Source organism: Sander vitreus, chromosome 15 (assembly GCF_031162955.1).
Source record: "Sander vitreus isolate 19-12246 chromosome 15, sanVit1, whole genome shotgun sequence".
Classification (NCBI taxonomy): Eukaryota; Metazoa; Chordata; class Actinopteri; order Perciformes; family Percidae; genus Sander; species Sander vitreus.
The window spans coordinates 23479046-23497053 of NC_135869.1; the positions used below are offsets into that span (position 1 = coordinate 23479046).

General features: G+C 41.5%; 1 protein-coding gene across 6 annotated transcripts in view; it reads right to left on the reverse strand.

The window, feature by feature from the left end:
* Window positions 1-3059: 3059 nt before the first annotated feature.
* The window catches only part of atf7ip2 (activating transcription factor 7 interacting protein 2), a 16373-nt gene continuing 1424 nt past the window's right edge, over window positions 3060-18008 (reverse strand). For 5 of the 6 annotated variants that reach the window (XM_078269673.1, XM_078269677.1, XM_078269674.1 and 2 more), the window contains exons 3-13: window positions 11738-11810; window positions 11116-11238; window positions 10477-10545; window positions 8744-8781; window positions 8557-8618; window positions 8436-8482; window positions 8192-8237; window positions 7924-8003; window positions 7520-7696; window positions 7227-7414; window positions 3060-3534 (exon numbers count right to left, since the gene is read on the reverse strand). In XM_078269673.1, the coding sequence (XP_078125799.1) occupies window positions 3267-3534; window positions 7227-7414; window positions 7520-7696; window positions 7924-8003; window positions 8192-8237; window positions 8436-8482; window positions 8557-8618; window positions 8744-8781; window positions 10477-10545; window positions 11116-11238; window positions 11738-11810 (1171 nt within the window). In that variant the 3' untranslated portion in view covers window positions 3060-3266. The remainder of the gene's footprint in view (window positions 3535-7226; window positions 7415-7519; window positions 7697-7923; window positions 8004-8191; window positions 8238-8435; window positions 8483-8556; window positions 8619-8743; window positions 8782-10476; window positions 10546-11115; window positions 11239-11737; window positions 11811-18008) is intronic. The other variant, XM_078269675.1, reaches the window with a different exon arrangement.

Sequence of the window (18008 nt, forward strand, 5' to 3'; positions counted from 1 at the left end):
CTTATTTGCGTCAATAGTGCTTTAAAGGAGACACATGATGCTTTCCCGTATTTTCTGTCATGTCTACAATGTAACAATGTCGGATTTTCATGTAAAACGTGGCCAAAACAAAATAATGAGGTAAACGCATTTTAGATAAATCCCTGTGAGCTAAAATGTTCAGATTTCCAACTGTTCTGAACGCTCCAGTTTCAACAGTTTTTTCTACTCTCGGGCTAAGTATTACGCAACTCTAAGCCGGCCTGCTATGATTGGTTATCTGCTCCAGACAGGAACTACTGAAGTGTGAAGTTTTTAAGCTAACATTAACATTGTTGCATGTAGCTACATGCTACAGCAGTAAACAATGTCATCTTGGCTGCCAGTGTGGTTAGCTAAATTCTCCCCAATTCTGGGTCACATTACTCCTGAAACATTTCTGGTTATGGAGTATTTGGTTAAAAAGCCTTCATCTCCCATATATTTCTGACTGTATAAAGTGCTGCTATATCTTTAGTGTCCACTGCTAACTATAGTAGCTACATGCTAACGGCAGTAAAAGTCATCTTCGCTGCCAATTTGTTAAATTCTCCCCAATTTTGGAGCGCGTTTTTGCTAACGCCACATAGCTGTAGCTAATCTTGGCAGCCAATGTTGGTCATTTCTCCCCAATTTCAGGTCACATTACTGCTGGGACATGTCCGTTTGTGTAGTATTTGGTTTAGAAGCCTTTATTGGTGATTTTTTCACGGTACAAAGTCCTGCCAAAGCCCGTCTACGGAAAGCCGTTCCACTCCCTATTCAGCCCCATTGTACCAAATTTGGTTGCAGTTCTACCAGAGTTCCCTGGGGGTGATCGCGGTCCAGTGCTAAATGAATGGGACTCTATGGAGCTAGACGGCTAAATGTGTCTCTTTCGCCTGATTGTCGTTGAGAAATCTCAGATTTGTAGTTTTTGCAAGTTCAACATGGATTATAGGTCAAAAGTTGAATGAACGAGTACTTGTGTCCTTTCGATTTCTTACAGGTTGAGTCGTTGTTGCCCATAACACGCTAGCATTCTGCTAATGAATGCCGATTGGTCAGTGAAGGACCGATTACGATCGGAGATCCCGCTTGACGGCATCCAAAGCAGAACCAGAATGTCAGAGTGAATATTTCGGCTATATGGTGGTCTTTAAAACATTAGCAAACCTCTTTCTAGCATGTGTATTAACAGGGAGAGGCTAACCTGTCAGCTGTGTTATCGATGCTACGAGAGAACAAAGGAAGCGACTCAGAGCTTGCCGTAAAGCAGTATCTCTGGCCGTATATGTGCATGACGTCATTGACATTTTAAAAGGCTTTTTAGAACAAAAAAGCCACTTTAAAAAAAATCTAACACCCAGCAGTGTGTATTTTCTTAGCCTCCCTTTCCGAATGCAACATTCAAATTACTAGACAAAAAATGATATCCTGAGAAAAGTGGATTTTGAGGGGTGTAGCTCCATAGAGTCCCATTCATTCTGCACTGGCCTGTGAGCGCCCCCTATATGGAACTCTGGTGGAACTGCAACCAGTTCCGAAGCCGGAAATAACGAGAGTGGAACTTCTTCCCTTATTAGAAATTCTTTGGTCCTGCTATATACTCAGTTGCAGTAGCTCCAGCTGATACTAGTGAAACGAGCGTAGAAGCGCAGAATCAGAGCAGACTGGGCAATGTCGGGAGGGGGGCTTAAAGAGACAGGCGCTCCTAAGGAGCATCTCATACAGAGGGTAAATACAGGTCAATGCAGCAGCCATGGGCAGTATCGTTAGTAAGTAATCGTTATTCCCATTTACTTTCTGCAGTCTGACTTCAGTTCACCACCTCACCATCTGCGTCGCCAATTCCTATTTTGTCTCCAAAATGTGCGTACGCATGGATCAGAGTTTGCGTGGAGGACCGCACAGTCTCCCGTCAAGTTTTTTTTTAAATCACAACCTTTGCGTGGGAAGTGGCGTACGCACATTTTCAGCCCCGTGTTGTCCGTACGCCACGTTTATAAATGAGACCCCTGATCTGATTTAAAAACATGCTTATCTCTTTGAAATATTCCTCTTATGTTTTATCCTGTGTTTTTACTATACCTGCTTATTCAGTTCAGGGTTGCAGGCAGGTCTGGGACCATTAAAGAGTAACTTGTACCAATAGCACAGGCACCTCAGCACATCATCGGCCGCTACGGAGGCCCAAACCTGCCTTTGTAGAAAAATTTAAAAAAGGATCAACTATATTGAGAAATAAATGACCATAACATTTCAAAATAAATAAAGAAATAAAACCAAACGAATGCTGACTGTATGCTAATTGCCATTATGTAGAGGTACGTCTTGCAGAAAAACTGGCAGATGTAAGGCCGGATACCACTACATGTTATTTCGGTGAAATGGCCCTTCAAGGTACAGCCAGGTCTGCATGTCAGGCTCAGAAATCGCCCCAGTTTTGAGTGAGTATTCTAAGTCTCTGTTGTGACTGATAGGGATTGTGTCCTGTCTTCTTCACTTACACATAGCTCAAGGCAGAGCAAGAGAGTGAGGTGACTGTTGACTGCTGCCAGCTGGCAAGAAATCAGAAGTCCATCACGCAGGAAGAAAAATGTGGAGCAGCAAGTAAGACCACCATCATAGCTTAGTGTGTAAATAAGCACTGCATTCTTTGTAAATAACAGTTTGGCATGAGGGTGGCAAATTCATAGGCAGTGCCATGCTTCCATAATTGTTACAGTTTAGGGTTACAAATCATCGGTTCAATGGTTGCATCTAAATAGAATCAGATTTCAGCAGAAAAATAAGCTTCACATTTACACAGGAGACTATGAGAATTACGGTATAAACACTGGCATCGCCATATTTATTACTATGACAGTTATTGCCACTGGATTGATCTAAAACTCACTTCAAATAACATTCAGTGTAAAAACATTGGCATTCACCATGACGTATTATACAGAAGGCTGGTTGTGGACATGGCTTTTAGTCTGACCAGCAGCCAAATAATCCAAAGTATTCAATTTATTATTTCAAAATGAGATAGGCAAGAAACTTTTCAACAACACATCCAATGTTTAGACTTTTACTTTATAAATGAAACAAAATTGAAGAGTATACATTTAAACATTGTCAACTTTATAAGCTCATTAAAAATGTATTTAAATGTATCATCTTTCAATGTATCAACACATTTCGGTTTTGTTTCTAAACATTTAAAACTGTGTACATAACATTTCGTAACATTGCCTTTAAAAAAAAACAACCAAAAAAAATCCCTATCTTCCTAACGCTGCTTGGGCTGTCTCTACCTTGACTCCATATTCACCTCCCAATGTATCAGGTACGACTGCAGTTATAACTTTACTGTAAGGCCCGTACCGGCCAAACTTGTCTTTGCCCACCACAGCGACACACATCCTGTGCCCGGGCTTGTACTTGGTGATCAACACACACGTGGGCAGAGGGATGGCCTTCACCTCACCAGCTGTCCGCCAATTTGGGAAGACGTTGCTACCCTTGACCTTTTCCATAGTCATGAAGACGCTGCAGCAGGGACAGAGAGAGAGAGAAAACAAGAATGCGTAAAAAAGCAAGTAACTAAAAAAAGACTGGCTGCTTGTCTCGGTGGCTGAGCATCGATGGCATTACCTAGATCTAATTCTGATGTGTCAGGTTGCTGCTTGCCATCTAAAAACCATGTAACTCTACCAGAGCTGAAACAATTAGTCGATTGATTAATTCGATGAACGACGCAAAAATAAATCTGATATTCTTTTAATGATTAACCGCTTCAGTCCTTTTACCATGTCAAATTTGTGGGAAAAAATGCTACACATTTTCAGGTTTAAGCTTCTCAAATGGCAGGGTTTGATGCTTTATTTGCTGTATGTAATAGTAAACTGAATACTGGTGAAACCAAACGAGGCATTTAAAGTAGGGCGGTCAAAACGAACGCGATAATATCGAGGTAATGTGTGTTTGATTTGGGCCCAGGCTGCTCCGTAGTTAGTAGAAATCAGGATGCAGCAGTAACGCTGTGGACAGTGTTGCCAACTTGGCGACTTTCTGGCTAGATTTAGTGATTTTTCAGACCCTCTTAGCAATTCAGTGGCGATTTAGACCCTTTTTAGCGGGGCTCAAGCCTAAAGCCCAAAAAAATCAAGCCCGACCCTACCCAAGCCTGTGCACCTTGTGTCCGAGCCCGGCCCGATACATTAACTGTAATTATGAGCCCGAGTCCGGCAATTTTTTTAATACGTGGGCCGTTATAAATGACTCTCAACTACAATTCCGAGTTGTTTGAACTACAGAAATCTGTTTAGAATGATCTTAATGAATAATGCAACAAGGACGAAGCATGTAAACTGTGCTGTTTGTTTATTCAGAATGGAACGGATCGCAGATGGATTCGAATGAAGAAACGTTAAAAAAAAAAAAAAACTCCAGCCGAATAGTGAGGGTAACAGATCAAGGCAGCAACATAATCAAAGCCCTGGAACCTCATGAGACTTTCTTGTCTCGATCACCTAATCAATACTGTCCTTCGCCACTGTCTGCATGCTGACGCACTGACCGACAACGCGCCAGATATAGGAGAGACCAAATCTGCTGCTAAAGGACTCGATATCTGAAACAATCTGGCCTGGTTGCGCAATTATCAAAGACAGTGCTGCAGATGGGGGAGACACGACGTAGAACAGTTTACCTCACACTCAAGTCAGTGCAGGACATATACCCAGAGCTACGGGAGAAGATGGAGAGGCATAGCTTTCTCCTCACCCGAATTAGGCTAATAAAGTAATGATTAAAAAAAACACAAATGCTTGATCAAAGGCCAGGCCCGAGGATAGTGGCAGGAAATATTGGCCAGCCCCCCTAAAGATAATAATAATAAAAAACACAATTTCTTTTTTTTAAATCCATTTTAGTGCTTCAAGTTAAGAGTTTGCGAACTTGTCTGTTAGTGACAGAGGGCAAACAATTACAGGTTCAAAGAAACCGGTTCAATATCCTGTGTCGCTGTCGCCAATGCTATGCACCTGTAACCCAGTCAAGGAAAGTTTTATTTATGTATTGTTTACACCTCATTATCATCTTTTTTTTGATTCTGGTAGTTGAAGAATATATTTTGTAAGAATAGTAGTAAAAGCCTAGCCTAGAAATCTAGACGCACCCTAGCAGCAGCAAATGTAATTTGCAGCCAGGGTCGTCTAGCAACTCTCCGTTGGCTTGCGAGCTGGAAAAACCAAATTCTGGTCAGGCCAATCACGTTGTGTATTGAGTCGGTGGGCGGGCTTAACATAATGACGGCAGCGTTACGACGGTTCGGCGTGAATTCCCTGCTACCTGAAAAGAAGAAGAAGAAGACTGCTGCTGGTGAACAGCGGTCTTTGGAATCGGCTTTGGCCGCGACTCTGGAAGACTTGGAGTGAAGCACTGAAGTCGTTCTTAAAAAAGGAAGATGTGTTCGGAGTTTTGCCGACCGGATACGGCAAAAGTTTAATCTGTCAACTAGCGCTGCTCTGGTTGGCTATGAGTGCAGGGGGAATTTGAAAGACAACCGTTTATCCCGCCCCTCGGATTGAGCCCTGGCAATGGTGAGTTTCCAGACCCAACATCTTGATGTGGGTCTGGCTTGTCAGGCTAGTAAAAGCCTTGAACCAGGCTGACCTGTGTAAGACGCGCAGGAAGTGAAGGCGCCCATGCCAATGAAATGATCAACAGTAGCAAATAATCTCACGGCCAGAGAAACGAGAGAACAAAGACGCAGTCATGGGTATGCACGAATCTTCAGTGGGAAAACCGGAGGCTGAGACCAGGTGCACTGATAACAGCCGAATGCGTCGCAGGAGGGGGGGCCCAGGAGAGAATAAGACAGAAAGGGCAAGATAGATCGGGATTCAGATTCCGAAGAGACTGTTGGCGTTAGGGTGAGAGATAATTGTCTTGATTCCTTATGCATAAGTTGTATTTTGCTTGAAATATCATTTACTAAAGTTTGTTATAGACTAACTGAACGAACCCTGTGTATTGATTTTCTGGTCTACCACTCAACGGACACGAAACTTAGAGGAGCAGTATTTGAGGTGACCAAATTGGAGTCAGAGAGACTCCAGACCAGAACCTGTCAAATTTAATCCTTCATAATCCATAAAGGGACTTTCGTAGGTTTTTCATATGTTCAATATTTTGCATTTATCTTCTGTTATAATACTAAATAAATCTATTCGTTGTTAGCCAGTGAAATTACTGATTTAGCAGGGGGGGTTAACACGTTTGCAAGGCACTGTATCCATGTCACATTCTCATTAGGGGCTGAGCCCCCCCTAAAGGTCTGATCCTAGAATCGTCCCTGGTAAGCAACTGTATTTCTAAAAAGCGACTAGCGACAAAACACACAAAATATATTTAAACACAAGACACGGGTCTTTAGAATGGCAGTTTAGTTTCAAAGCCCTTCCTGATGGTTCTCTCGACAAGACGTTTTTTTGCGTGTACTGTCGATATGAATACAGTTACCACCGGAGTACGCTGAGTCTCAAATACTACTTGAGCGTGAAAAACTTAAAAAAATGTACCTTTTAAAATTGCATTTAGAACAGATAAAAAAATGTGTGATTAATTACGAGTTACTATGGACAGTCATGCAATTAAATATTTTAAATCGATTGACGGCCCTAATTTGAAGAAGTCATTATGAAGATGATTTTCACAGCTGCATTTGAAAAGAGCCAATGGGAATGGGACAAATGGCGTTTTTCCATTACACAATATCTGCTCGACTCGCCTCTACTTTTTTGGTTTTCCATTATGAAAAAAAGTCCCTAGTACCTGCCAACTGGTACTTTTTTTAGTATCACCTCCGTCGAGGTTCCAAGCGAGCTGAGGCGATACCAAAAGGTGACGTGAAAACCTGCAGACTACCGATTGGTCGGAGAGAATCGTCACTTATCACTGCGTCATCATTGCTAGCGACCTCTTAATACATCCATGCTAGTGACAGGCGGGGGTGTCCTGATCAAACCCGCAATTTTTAAATAGTTTAGCCAGCGGCCGAGTCGAGCCGAGTAGAGCTGGTACTAGCAGTGGGTAAGCGCCAACATTTATTTGAAAAAGGCAGTCACTTAAAAGGTAAATAACAAAATTCTTGTTCAGAGGGGTGATTTTATCCAGAGGGTAGCAGGGCAGAAACCTGCCTTCTCTACACAAATCTCCTGCCCCCTGCTGTTTCTCACCTATAACTATCCATGGGCGGCGCAGAGGGGTCTTCTTCCTCCACATTCCAGAGCACAGAGAGGCCAGGAGGGTGCCTGATGAGAGCCACACGTACTACTAGTCTCTGGGGGATGTTGTACAAGGCCGCTTCCATGCTCAGGATGGAGGGGAAGGGGGTGGAGGGGAGAGGAGGATACGAGGGACGGTCCTTAAGAGTCAGAGAAGGCAGCTGGGTTAATGTGAGTAGCAAACAGTCAAGTGAATTACTACTGTGGCTTCGTGTTGAGAGTGTGTGTGTGTGTGTGTGTGTTACCTGCTCGAAGTATGTGTGCTTGGGATAGTTACTGCTGCCAGGAGGAGAGAGACATTCTTCTTTTATCCTCTTAGCCTTCGGTTCCTCACACTGCTTGGACTCAACATGGTTATTTTTCTCCTGCTTATCTTCTATGTGCTCATCGTCAGGTTCTTGCTTTATGAACCTGGTAAGTCCCTGAATTACACAAAATAAAACTGTGAGTAGATAAAAGGCATGGCACAAAATACACAAGAACTAAAAAAAATAAAAAATAAACGAATAAATAAGAATAAACTCAAAAAGTATTATGTAGGAAAACTAAATAATTTTTCTGTATGCTTGAGTAGCTTGTCATTAGCTACACATAACATATGCATGCGTGTCATGTTTAGAAAAGGATATCAGATACTGAAGCCTCCTACCTTACACTCAGGAGAGCCATAGGGAGTGAGAACCGGAGGCGGCTGTTCCTCACTGAAATCTGCTATGGCATCCTTCAAAGCTTAACACGGATTATGTGCAATGACAAGTAACAGAAGAAGGGACAGGAAAGAGTGGGAAAAAAAGGATGTGGCTATTAAGTCATGTACTCACTGACTCATTAATTATTTGGATCATTATAAAAGCTTATGGCATCAGTTTTTTCTCACTGCATGGCAAAATAAGCAAACGTATATATAACCATCTTACCTGCCTTATCTGCATGCATCTTCTTTAGGGCCTTATTTGTGGATTCCTGGGCAGAAAGGATCGATAAACTTAAAACCTCTCTGTTTACACCATTTTTTTTTAGACACGGTAAGCCACAAAATGTCATTGCCTCAACTCAACAACTATTGCCCAAACTACAATTAACAGTGACCTATCTTTTTTGCTGATAAAATCTACATTTGTATGAAACCGATTATTACAAGACAAATAACTGCATATTTACCATCATTTTAAAGAGCTCTCTGCTGTTGCACATGTTCTTTTCGTCAGCTGAAAAACAAAATGCACAGAATGAATAGCCATGCGACCCACAAATGCAAATATTCATTAGCGCACACACTCACGCAGGCTCGTTGGGCTCTTACTCTGTGACCGGGTTTCCTGGGTTTCCTCCTCAAAGTCTGCACTGTAGAGTTGGGACATCAAATCAAATCTCGACTCAGAATGCAAATAAATCCAAGGTGCAAATTCACATCAGGACCATCATGACTTTCACTAAGGACTAATGCGACTGAACCAGGTTCTACATACCTGATGAACTTGACATTAAAAAGAGATGGCAGTGGGCTCTGAAAGGCAAACATTTGTTCAGATCACATGTGGAGGTGTTTACATTTCAAACTGGACATAATTATTTTGTGCATCTATCATCACATTTCCTACATTCGGTTACCATGAAGATCAGACAAACAGGTCATTATATTAAAAGGTGCCCTGCCACACGTATTTCATTACTTTGCGGTAATGTCTGAAGTTCTACCATGGACTCTGTAACATTGTTTTTGTGGAAAAAATGCCTTGGTTACTTTGTTTCAAGCCATTCTAGCGTGGTATAGAAAGCCTGCAGGAAGACTCAGCTCAATTTGTGCAAGTTCTCAGTAATATTCAACGAGCTAAGCTGCTTGACTCTGATTGGCTAACAGCTAGCCAATGAGAGCCTGGCTATCAGCATCCTTTGCCCAGCGCAACTGGGCAAGCTCATGAATAGTAATGAGCTCAGGCAACACCACGTCAGACTGACCAGCTTTTGTAATTGGCCTGATTTCTCCACTTATTTATTTTCAGGGGCTAGAGCTGACAGAGGAGGTAGCAGTTCATTTTCACATTCACGACATAACACAAACACATATGGACCTAACATATTTCAAAAATTACAAGTAAACATGGTTTTGTTGTTGCAGGGCACCTTTAAGAATACTAAGGGCCCTATTTTAACAATCTGAAACGCAAGTAACGCCAAACGCAAGTAGCTTTGTGGGCGGATTTCAAATCTAAAATGGGTTGGTCTGAAGTAGCTACATTACTCATAGGTGTGGTTTGGGCGTAACGTGCAATAAACCAATCAGAGCGTTATCTCACATTCCCTTTAAAAGCAGGCGTGCTTGTTCCATGGCGGATTGCTATTATAATGGCGGATTTGCTAGGCGCACGCTCTTAATACATCCATGGGTTCACAGCCGAGGAGACCGACGTTTGCTATTGGTTTTTCTTTTTGTCAAAATGTAAATAAAGAAATGTCACAAAAACACACTTTCCGATGTTTTGGGCTCACTCTCACTGAATCACGAGGTTATGAATGCATGGTGATATTTTTGCAATGTAGTCTAACATTAGACCGAGATGACCTCACTATAGACGATGCAGCTCTTCTGTCTCTCCTCTCCCGTGCTGCTGCTGCTGGTGGGCATTTGGGTTAAGTGGCATCGGCACATGCAGTTCAACATCACATCTCCTTAAGTCCTCTAATATGTCCTCATTTATGTCATCAACACATCCATGATTCATGGAAATGTTGTGTAAAACAAGGTCATATTTTTCCTTGTATTTATGTATGGTTTGCAAAAATGGGAACTGCTGGGTCCGTGAGATGAGAGAAGCAAAGTGTATGCGCGGTGTGCACACTCTACATTACGGCCAAGCATGCGCCCTTAAAATAGCATCTGAATAACGCGCCACTGACTTTAGACTAGGTTTGTGCGGGGAACGTTTGCACTGGAACACGCCTCCTCTTTTTGCTGAGCCGCCCTCGGGAGCGCAAATTCATTCCCAAATTTACCGACGTGAGTCTGTGGAGGGAAAAGTCCGCTGTGCGTCGGGTGCAAAATAGGAATGATACATGCGTCGGTGTACAAAGTCAATTGCGCTGTGCTTGAGTATATTTACTAAAACATTTAACTGCATGAGTAAGAAAATAAAATGGCTTTCACGCCGACCACGCATATCAGTCCATACACAATTTGTATAAGTGTACGTCTGCATCGTACCATTTCCTGTGTCTTTGTCATGTAGGCGATAGCTGCTTCTGCTCTCTTGGTTACCGTGTTAATCCGAGCCTGAGGAAGAGAGGAAGAGATTCTGTAAGGATTCATTTGGTTTAAGGAATTCCTTATCCACAATAGTTTATTGGTTGCTTTGGTTCTTTTGTTTTAAGGAGCTAAGAAATGGCAGATTGACAAAAACATCAATAAAAAAAGGTGAATGTTATGATGGTAAGCATCTGTGTACAATTCAAGTGGATTTTTAGCTAATGGGTAAAAAACTGATGAAGAACAATGAACAACAGATGAAGCTAGACAGCAGAAGAATGGCTGCTTAAAAGATTTACCAGCGGCTGTCCAATTTTGAAAGGGCCATAAGGAAAAAAAAAGGCGAGAGACTGCTTGATGACATTAGGGAATGCAGAAAGTATGTAAGAAAAGACAAAAAAAGGAGAAGGAACAAAGAAAGGCGGTAAATATGCCATACAAGAAGAAATCTGTACTTTCATTTGTACTTTTTAAAGTATTGGACCCCCACTACTAACTCTGACAATCATAAAGTCTCGTAGAAGTGTTCATTTGTGGTTGAAACCTTGTCAATTCCATGCAGAATTAGTTAAAATGTGAACCAATGCTTCCACCAACCTCCAGTTTTTGGATGCTGCTTTCATAGTCGACTGGAGGATCCAGCTGTTCTATTAAACCCTGCAGCTTGGTTTCATTCTTTTTCACTGCAGCGTAAACCTCCTGCTCGACCAGTGTCTGCACCTGTGCGCACACGCACACACACACACACACACACACACACACACACACACACACACACTCAATTGTAGCCACAATACAGCGAAATTATATTTGGACTATTGAACTGGACAGAACTACAACACCACGGAATAATAATGAAAAAAAGTATTAGAGGTAGCGTTGCATGGACGTAGGAAAATTAAGATCTGTTTAAAGTAATTTAAAAACTAGAACACAATTCGTCAGCGAATGTAAGACTTTTTAAGGCCTAACATTTTGATTTTGAAATTGTAGCTATTTTAAGACCCCGCTGAAACCTTACTGATTTTAAGAATGTCTTTGATCCATTTTTGCTAATGAACTCTTCAAACATACATGCAGGCATATTGAAGAGCTGCATTTGGTAACTGCAGATTATAGATACTTATATATACACAGTATGCAATGGCAAAAGTAACCATGCAAAGAAAAAAAAAAAAAAAGGTACACATTTAATAGTTGCACAATATTTGTCTCTTACTTTAGATTGGGAGAGTTTCATCTTTTTATCACTGGCTCCAGAGGACGCTGGCCTTGACGGCAACCTCTTCATTCTGCATGGAAATATGTCACATTGAGCAAAACAAGCATTAGAACACTTCTTCTGTCATATCTGGCAACATAAAAGATGTTACACCTAAAGCAGCTGTTCGTCTTCTTGCTCTGGGGCTCTCTCTAAAACAAGCCATAAAGAGCCACATCTACCCCTCATGTCAAAGTAGTGATACGGAACGGACAGAATCACTGGAGTTCTGTCAAAGTTCGTTTTTACTTCCAAGTATAAAGTCAGTTTACATCACTCACAGCATAGTACAGAAAGTGACTGAAGATTGTTCACAACAGTGTCTTTTTAAAAGGAGTTGGGAGTCAAGTTCTTATCATCTCTGGTCAGGCCTGGCCTCTGCTCCACATTCTGGCTAAACACACTCTGCCCTCAGGGATACATTCTGTGCTTTTTGCAAGGTCACTCACTTTCATGATTAACACATGAAAAACAGAAATACTAAAACAGCAGTTTGGATGCAAATGGTTTAACAAAGACATCCAGAACAGCGCTGCCAGGATCCTGATGAGGGTGCGCAAGCATGATCACATCACCCCCATCCTGAAATCTCTTCACTGGCTCTGTGTCCCACTCAGAATTGAATATAAGGTCTCCCTCCTCACTCACCAGTGCCTTCACGGACATGCCCCCCCTTTACCTACAGGAACTCCTCACCCCAAAGACCTCCTCACGCACCCTCCAAGTCCCCAGAACTAAGCTTTGCAGCATGGGTGATAGGGCCTTTTCATCTGCTGCTCCGAGGCTGTGGAACGCCCTCCCTGAACACCTGACGAAACCTAAAAACGTATCCTTTAAAAAAAGCTTTTTACTAAATGTATTTTATAGGTTTTCCTTTTAACTATTTATTGACCTTGATCTTTTTTTTTATTTTTTATTATTGACTTTTTTTTTAAATTGTATTATTATACGCTCTGTAGCACTTTGAGATTGCTGTAATGTAATTTGCAATACAAATAAAATGTATTATTATTACAAACAAACTGAAGCAAAACCATTCTAAGCATCATTTTTCTAATAGATACAAATAGGTGTGACTGCGATGGAACATTTGAAACCCTATGCCTATTTCTGTGTATGTACAGTACTTTGAGAGCAACCAATAGCTGGAGTCAAATTCCCTGTATGTGTTCACACTTACTTAGCATTAAAGCTGATTCTGACAACGTTCATAACAACACCTAATGTGTAGAAGTAAAATACCCTCCCACTCCACATTACAAGTGTTGTGCATTAGGATCACAGTCACATTAAAGCTGTTCCAAACAGAACCAGCGCACTGGATGCATCACATTTCATTTTTAACTTCACCGAGGAGGTTATGTTTTTTTCGGCTCGATGTGTCTGTTTGCCTATTAAGAAAAAACTTCTGGCCAAAAGAGAACCCATACTATACAAATTATTTTTTAAAAAAGGGACAACATTGCGAGTTCGAGCACTTGTGCTGCATTCATGTGGTGTCGATTAACAACTTGTATTGTCTCCTGATTTAATTAAAGCAACACCAAAGCACTTTTCCTCTTCGGCCCCCCTACAAGTTGGAAGCGGAATTGAACTCTCATTCGAACTACAGATCCTCTACCCAATCTGGCAAACTTGCATAGTGCTATAATAGCCGATAGAGGGCCGCAAAGCCAACGCAGAAGTGCCGTTCACCCTGTTACGAGTTGATGAACCACTGAAACGATTTTGGAAACATTATTTTACAAAGGTAAAAAATTAATCTTTGGTGTTGCTTTAAGTATGTCTGCTTTTGCTTTAGTTTAGTGTTAAAACAAAGCATTTGCTTGATCACTGGGAGTGAGACCTTTTGTTTAGAGCCTAGGTTGGCTCCAACAGAAACTCACACCTTTACTAATCAAAGCACTGTGGATTAGTCGAAGCAGACAGTATTGAGTCTATGCAAATCGACTCAGGCAGACTTGTGACTGAATGTCTTCTCAGCTTTTGTTTATTCTGTTGTTTCCTGTGACATCGTATAACACCCTGGCCAGAAACTCATTCTGGTCAGAGAGAATCCGATAGCAACTTGTGAGTTTCTTTTATCCACTGCGACGTGAATAAAACTCATCTGAACCTGCCACTGAATTGGACCTGAGAGAACATTTTACTTCCACAACACATACACACACACTAAAACTCGTGTGCTGCATCATGTGATCTGGGGTACCTACAACGTGACTTGTTACAAAGGTAAGAATAGTTGTTGGGCTAGGATTCAATAGCAGCTTCACACAGATGAGTGACGGAGGACTTTAAATGGTAATCTCTTCATCCTGTATGTCCAGCATGAGTTTAAAGACTAGGTCGGCATTACTGGGAACGCCCACTAAAACGTCATATCCGTTTAATGCCGTGGGGGAAAACAAACCATTTGAATGAATGAGCTTATTAGCGGTTCATCTTCAATCTTTGACATATTTACGGTTGTTTTATTTGCTTGGTACTAGGGGTGCACGATATATCGACTCAATATCGTTATCGCGATATCACGTTGCGCGATATTATACCGAAAGTCTTGCGATAATTATGCAATATTTTGTTTGCGTTGCATCCCGCCCGACATGTACCCAACGAGTATAGAAGCAACAAGAGGCGAAACTCAATAGAACGTTGTGTTACATTCAGTCCAAGATGGCGGAGCTGCAGTTTCATTGAGTTTCCCCCTCTTGTTACGTCTATACTCTTTGATGCACCTCTCGAAAAATACACATCACTTGGTAGCGTTGTATTCCCCCCCTGACTCATTTCCTGGTTCTCCTTCTCCATAAACAACATGAAATCAAGGAGAGGGTTAACTTTTCCTGCTCCAGATTTTCCACCGTGGTCACAAAGAACAGGGGAGACACTTTGTTTCTCTCACTAAGACTCTAGAGTCGCTACTCACGCCGAAGAAAATCGCCGTCACTCTCTCACTTCTTCCTCGCTCTACCACACACACACGCACGCACGCACACACACACACGCCGGCTCGACGCACACACCAGAGCACGTATAAACATCAGCTGCGTGGAGCCTCCGCAGAACCATAAAACGAAGCGAAAGAAAAGAAAGGACCTAAAGAGAGTGAAGAGTGGAGCAAAAAGAACACAAAAGTAAGAAAATGAGTGTTGCTCTGGGAGACGACAAAATAACCGAGATTGAAAAGAAACTTTAGAGGCCAAAAGTAACCCTACAGTCACATTAGCTACAAAAGAGAGCGACATGCACTCGCTTGTGGGCGCTCCTGGGTGTGCCTAGACTACCCCTGGCTGCTTGGCAACAGTAAACAGAAATTCTCCGGTGCTACCTTAAACCACGTCTTAAAAGTTACTTCAGAGGTATCGTTAAGTCACAAAAACGATGTTTTTGGATTTAAAAGTATTTATTTCTCGATAAAAGTAACAATATATGAGATTAAATGCCAAACATATCAGATATATACATAAATACGATGTCCTGAAGCGTTTTCCGCCATCTTGAATTATTTTCTTCGACTCGCTCGAGCCACTGACGTACGTCACGCTGCCTTCACTCTGATTGGCAGTCGCTCGTGGCCAAACGGCCACTCCCAGAGTGATAGAGAAAGACATTATATATTTATAATCTCTATTACATGTCGCTTTGTCTCTGTCTCTTGTAGCTAATGTGACTGTAGGGTAATGCCTCCTCCTCGGTAGCTTGGAAATACTTTGGCTTTAAGCCAACAGATGCATTGCATTGTTTTTTATACTGTAGTGTATATACAACCAGTACATGTCCTGTTCTATAGACATGCTCTTTATTTATTTATTTTATACTGTCCAACCAGTAAAACATGGCCTGTTCTATAGACACATGATGTACCAGTCCAATATGACCGTCAGTTGAAATAAACCTTGTGTTGTAAGAAAACTTGTTTTGTTATAAATCTATTTTGATGTGTTTTCCCATAACTTTGGTAATTTTACATATGTTAAAAAATATCGAAATTAATATCGATATCGCAATATTCATTATCGATATCGCAATATCACATTTTTTCAATATCGTGCAGCCCTACTTGGTACAATGCCGAAAGGTTGCTGTGTGGCGTTCTGCGCCTTTAATAAGTTAAGAAATCCTGATCTTAAGTTTTATATACTGCCAAATAGACAGACGGAGCCGGTGTTAATACTACGAATGTCGCTGTAACAGTTACAAGGAATTTATTCATTTGACATGTTTAGACATAAATGTCTTTAATATAGCTTTAATGAACGCGGGATAACAATAGACTGTTTGATGACCCTGGGATAACGTTACTGATAATACAGTCAGACTGAATCATCTAAGATAAGCTAACATCAGCTGTCTCTTACCTGGAGACTCAATCAGGTCGCTAACGTTAACAAAAAATGTCGGGAAACGACACCTCTGGCCGTTCCGCTGGGTCGTTTGTCAAGTCACATATAATGTACACACAATCTGAGCCAATACGGCTCAGATTTTTTTTTAAATGTATATGCTCTGTCAAGTGGTGAAAGTGCTTTCAAGAAGTCCATACTGGGTTAACGCTAGGTTATCCAGTCAGGGGGAAATGGATTGTTCCCCCCCCCCCACAGTGACTCCGCCACAGGCCACGCCCCCAGCTATGACGAGTCATCGGCCAAGTGTATATACACCTTCAGGAAGACGGGAACTTCAGAGTTGGGATGGCACTTCATGAAACTAAATTGAGTGAACTGTACCGCTTGATCCTAATTCTCCTCGATCTAGATTTCATCAAATGTTCCTGTGTAAGTCAACGTCTCCCGAATCGAGCTGCTCCTGAGTTTTTCCATAACAGTACAGCACGTTTTCAGAAAACACAATACATGACAAATATACCTTGAAACGTCATATAAATACACTTTGTGCAACCTGCTGTAAAGAGAAATGGCAAAACGTGATGCAATAACATGCCAGTGCAGTGTAGCATGCAAGAGAAAGCAGCAAGCAATCTGTCAGAAAACACCACAAAGTGCGCAAGGAGGAGTCATTTTGCAAAAGCATCGCAAAACGCATTTCATAAGGTTGTACAAGCACGGAGGGCCAAGATGAAAAATGTGCATGAGCAACAAACGTTAGAAGCAGTAAAAAAAGACCAACAAACATAAAACAATTATTAATAATAAATGCATATTACTTATGGCTCTATTAAGACAGATAGCCAATAGGTCTATTTTTAGATTGTATAATCATGCAAGGGCGAGGGCTGCACGATTCTGGTTAATTAAATGATAATCACGATTACTTATCACTATTATTGATAGACTTCATTTTTAGGGACTTTATTGCACGTTCACATTTTAAACAAACAAGAGTTTTGCTTTAAACTTCCCTGACTTTCATGCTTATATACAAATCTTGTCATCAAAATAGGATTGAGGGTTCTTCTTCACCTGAATTGAGTGCATGTCCTAGGGGACGCGTTGTGTGTTTGAGTCGACGCTCTACGCCTTCTGCTCCAGACAAACATTTTATTTTCGTTTCGCCCGTCTGCTCTCTTGTAAAATACTTTTTTACTCTGAACTGTCACATCAATCAGCAAGGTTTTTCACAGGCCTCCGCTGCAGGGTACGCGCGACGGGCAGCATGCGCATTACAGCTCCGCAAAAGTGAAGCCAAAACATCTCGATCGGCCCCTCGTGGCTGGCTGATATTATAATAATAATAATAAAAATAATAATAACTACTCAACTGTCATGTCTGAGATGTTGTCTGTATGTTTATCTGTCTTGTATGTCTGGTGAGCCAAAGAAAAATTTCCACCCTGGTGGACAATAAAGATTTATTCTAACTTTATTCAGGACACAACTGGAAGGTCCATAGTACATTACAAATGACAATATTTACAAACATCTAGCAATAAATATACAGTACAATTCATACGCTACGCTCTGCAGTGCCCTGCTACACCATGAACTACTACAACTCCTATTTCTAGTCATATATTCTAGTCAATATCTTTATTGTGACTATTAGTGCCACTGTTCATCACACCTCCAACCGGCACCGTCAGACACCGCCCACCAAGAGCCTGGGTCTGTCCGAGATTTCTCCCTAAAAAGAAGTTTTCCTCACCACTGTCGCACTAAATGCTTGCTCTTGGGGGAATTACTGGAATCGTTGGGTCTTTGTAAATTATAGAGTGTGGTCTAGACCTACTCTTATCTGTAAAGTGTCCTGAGATAACTCTTGTTATGATTTG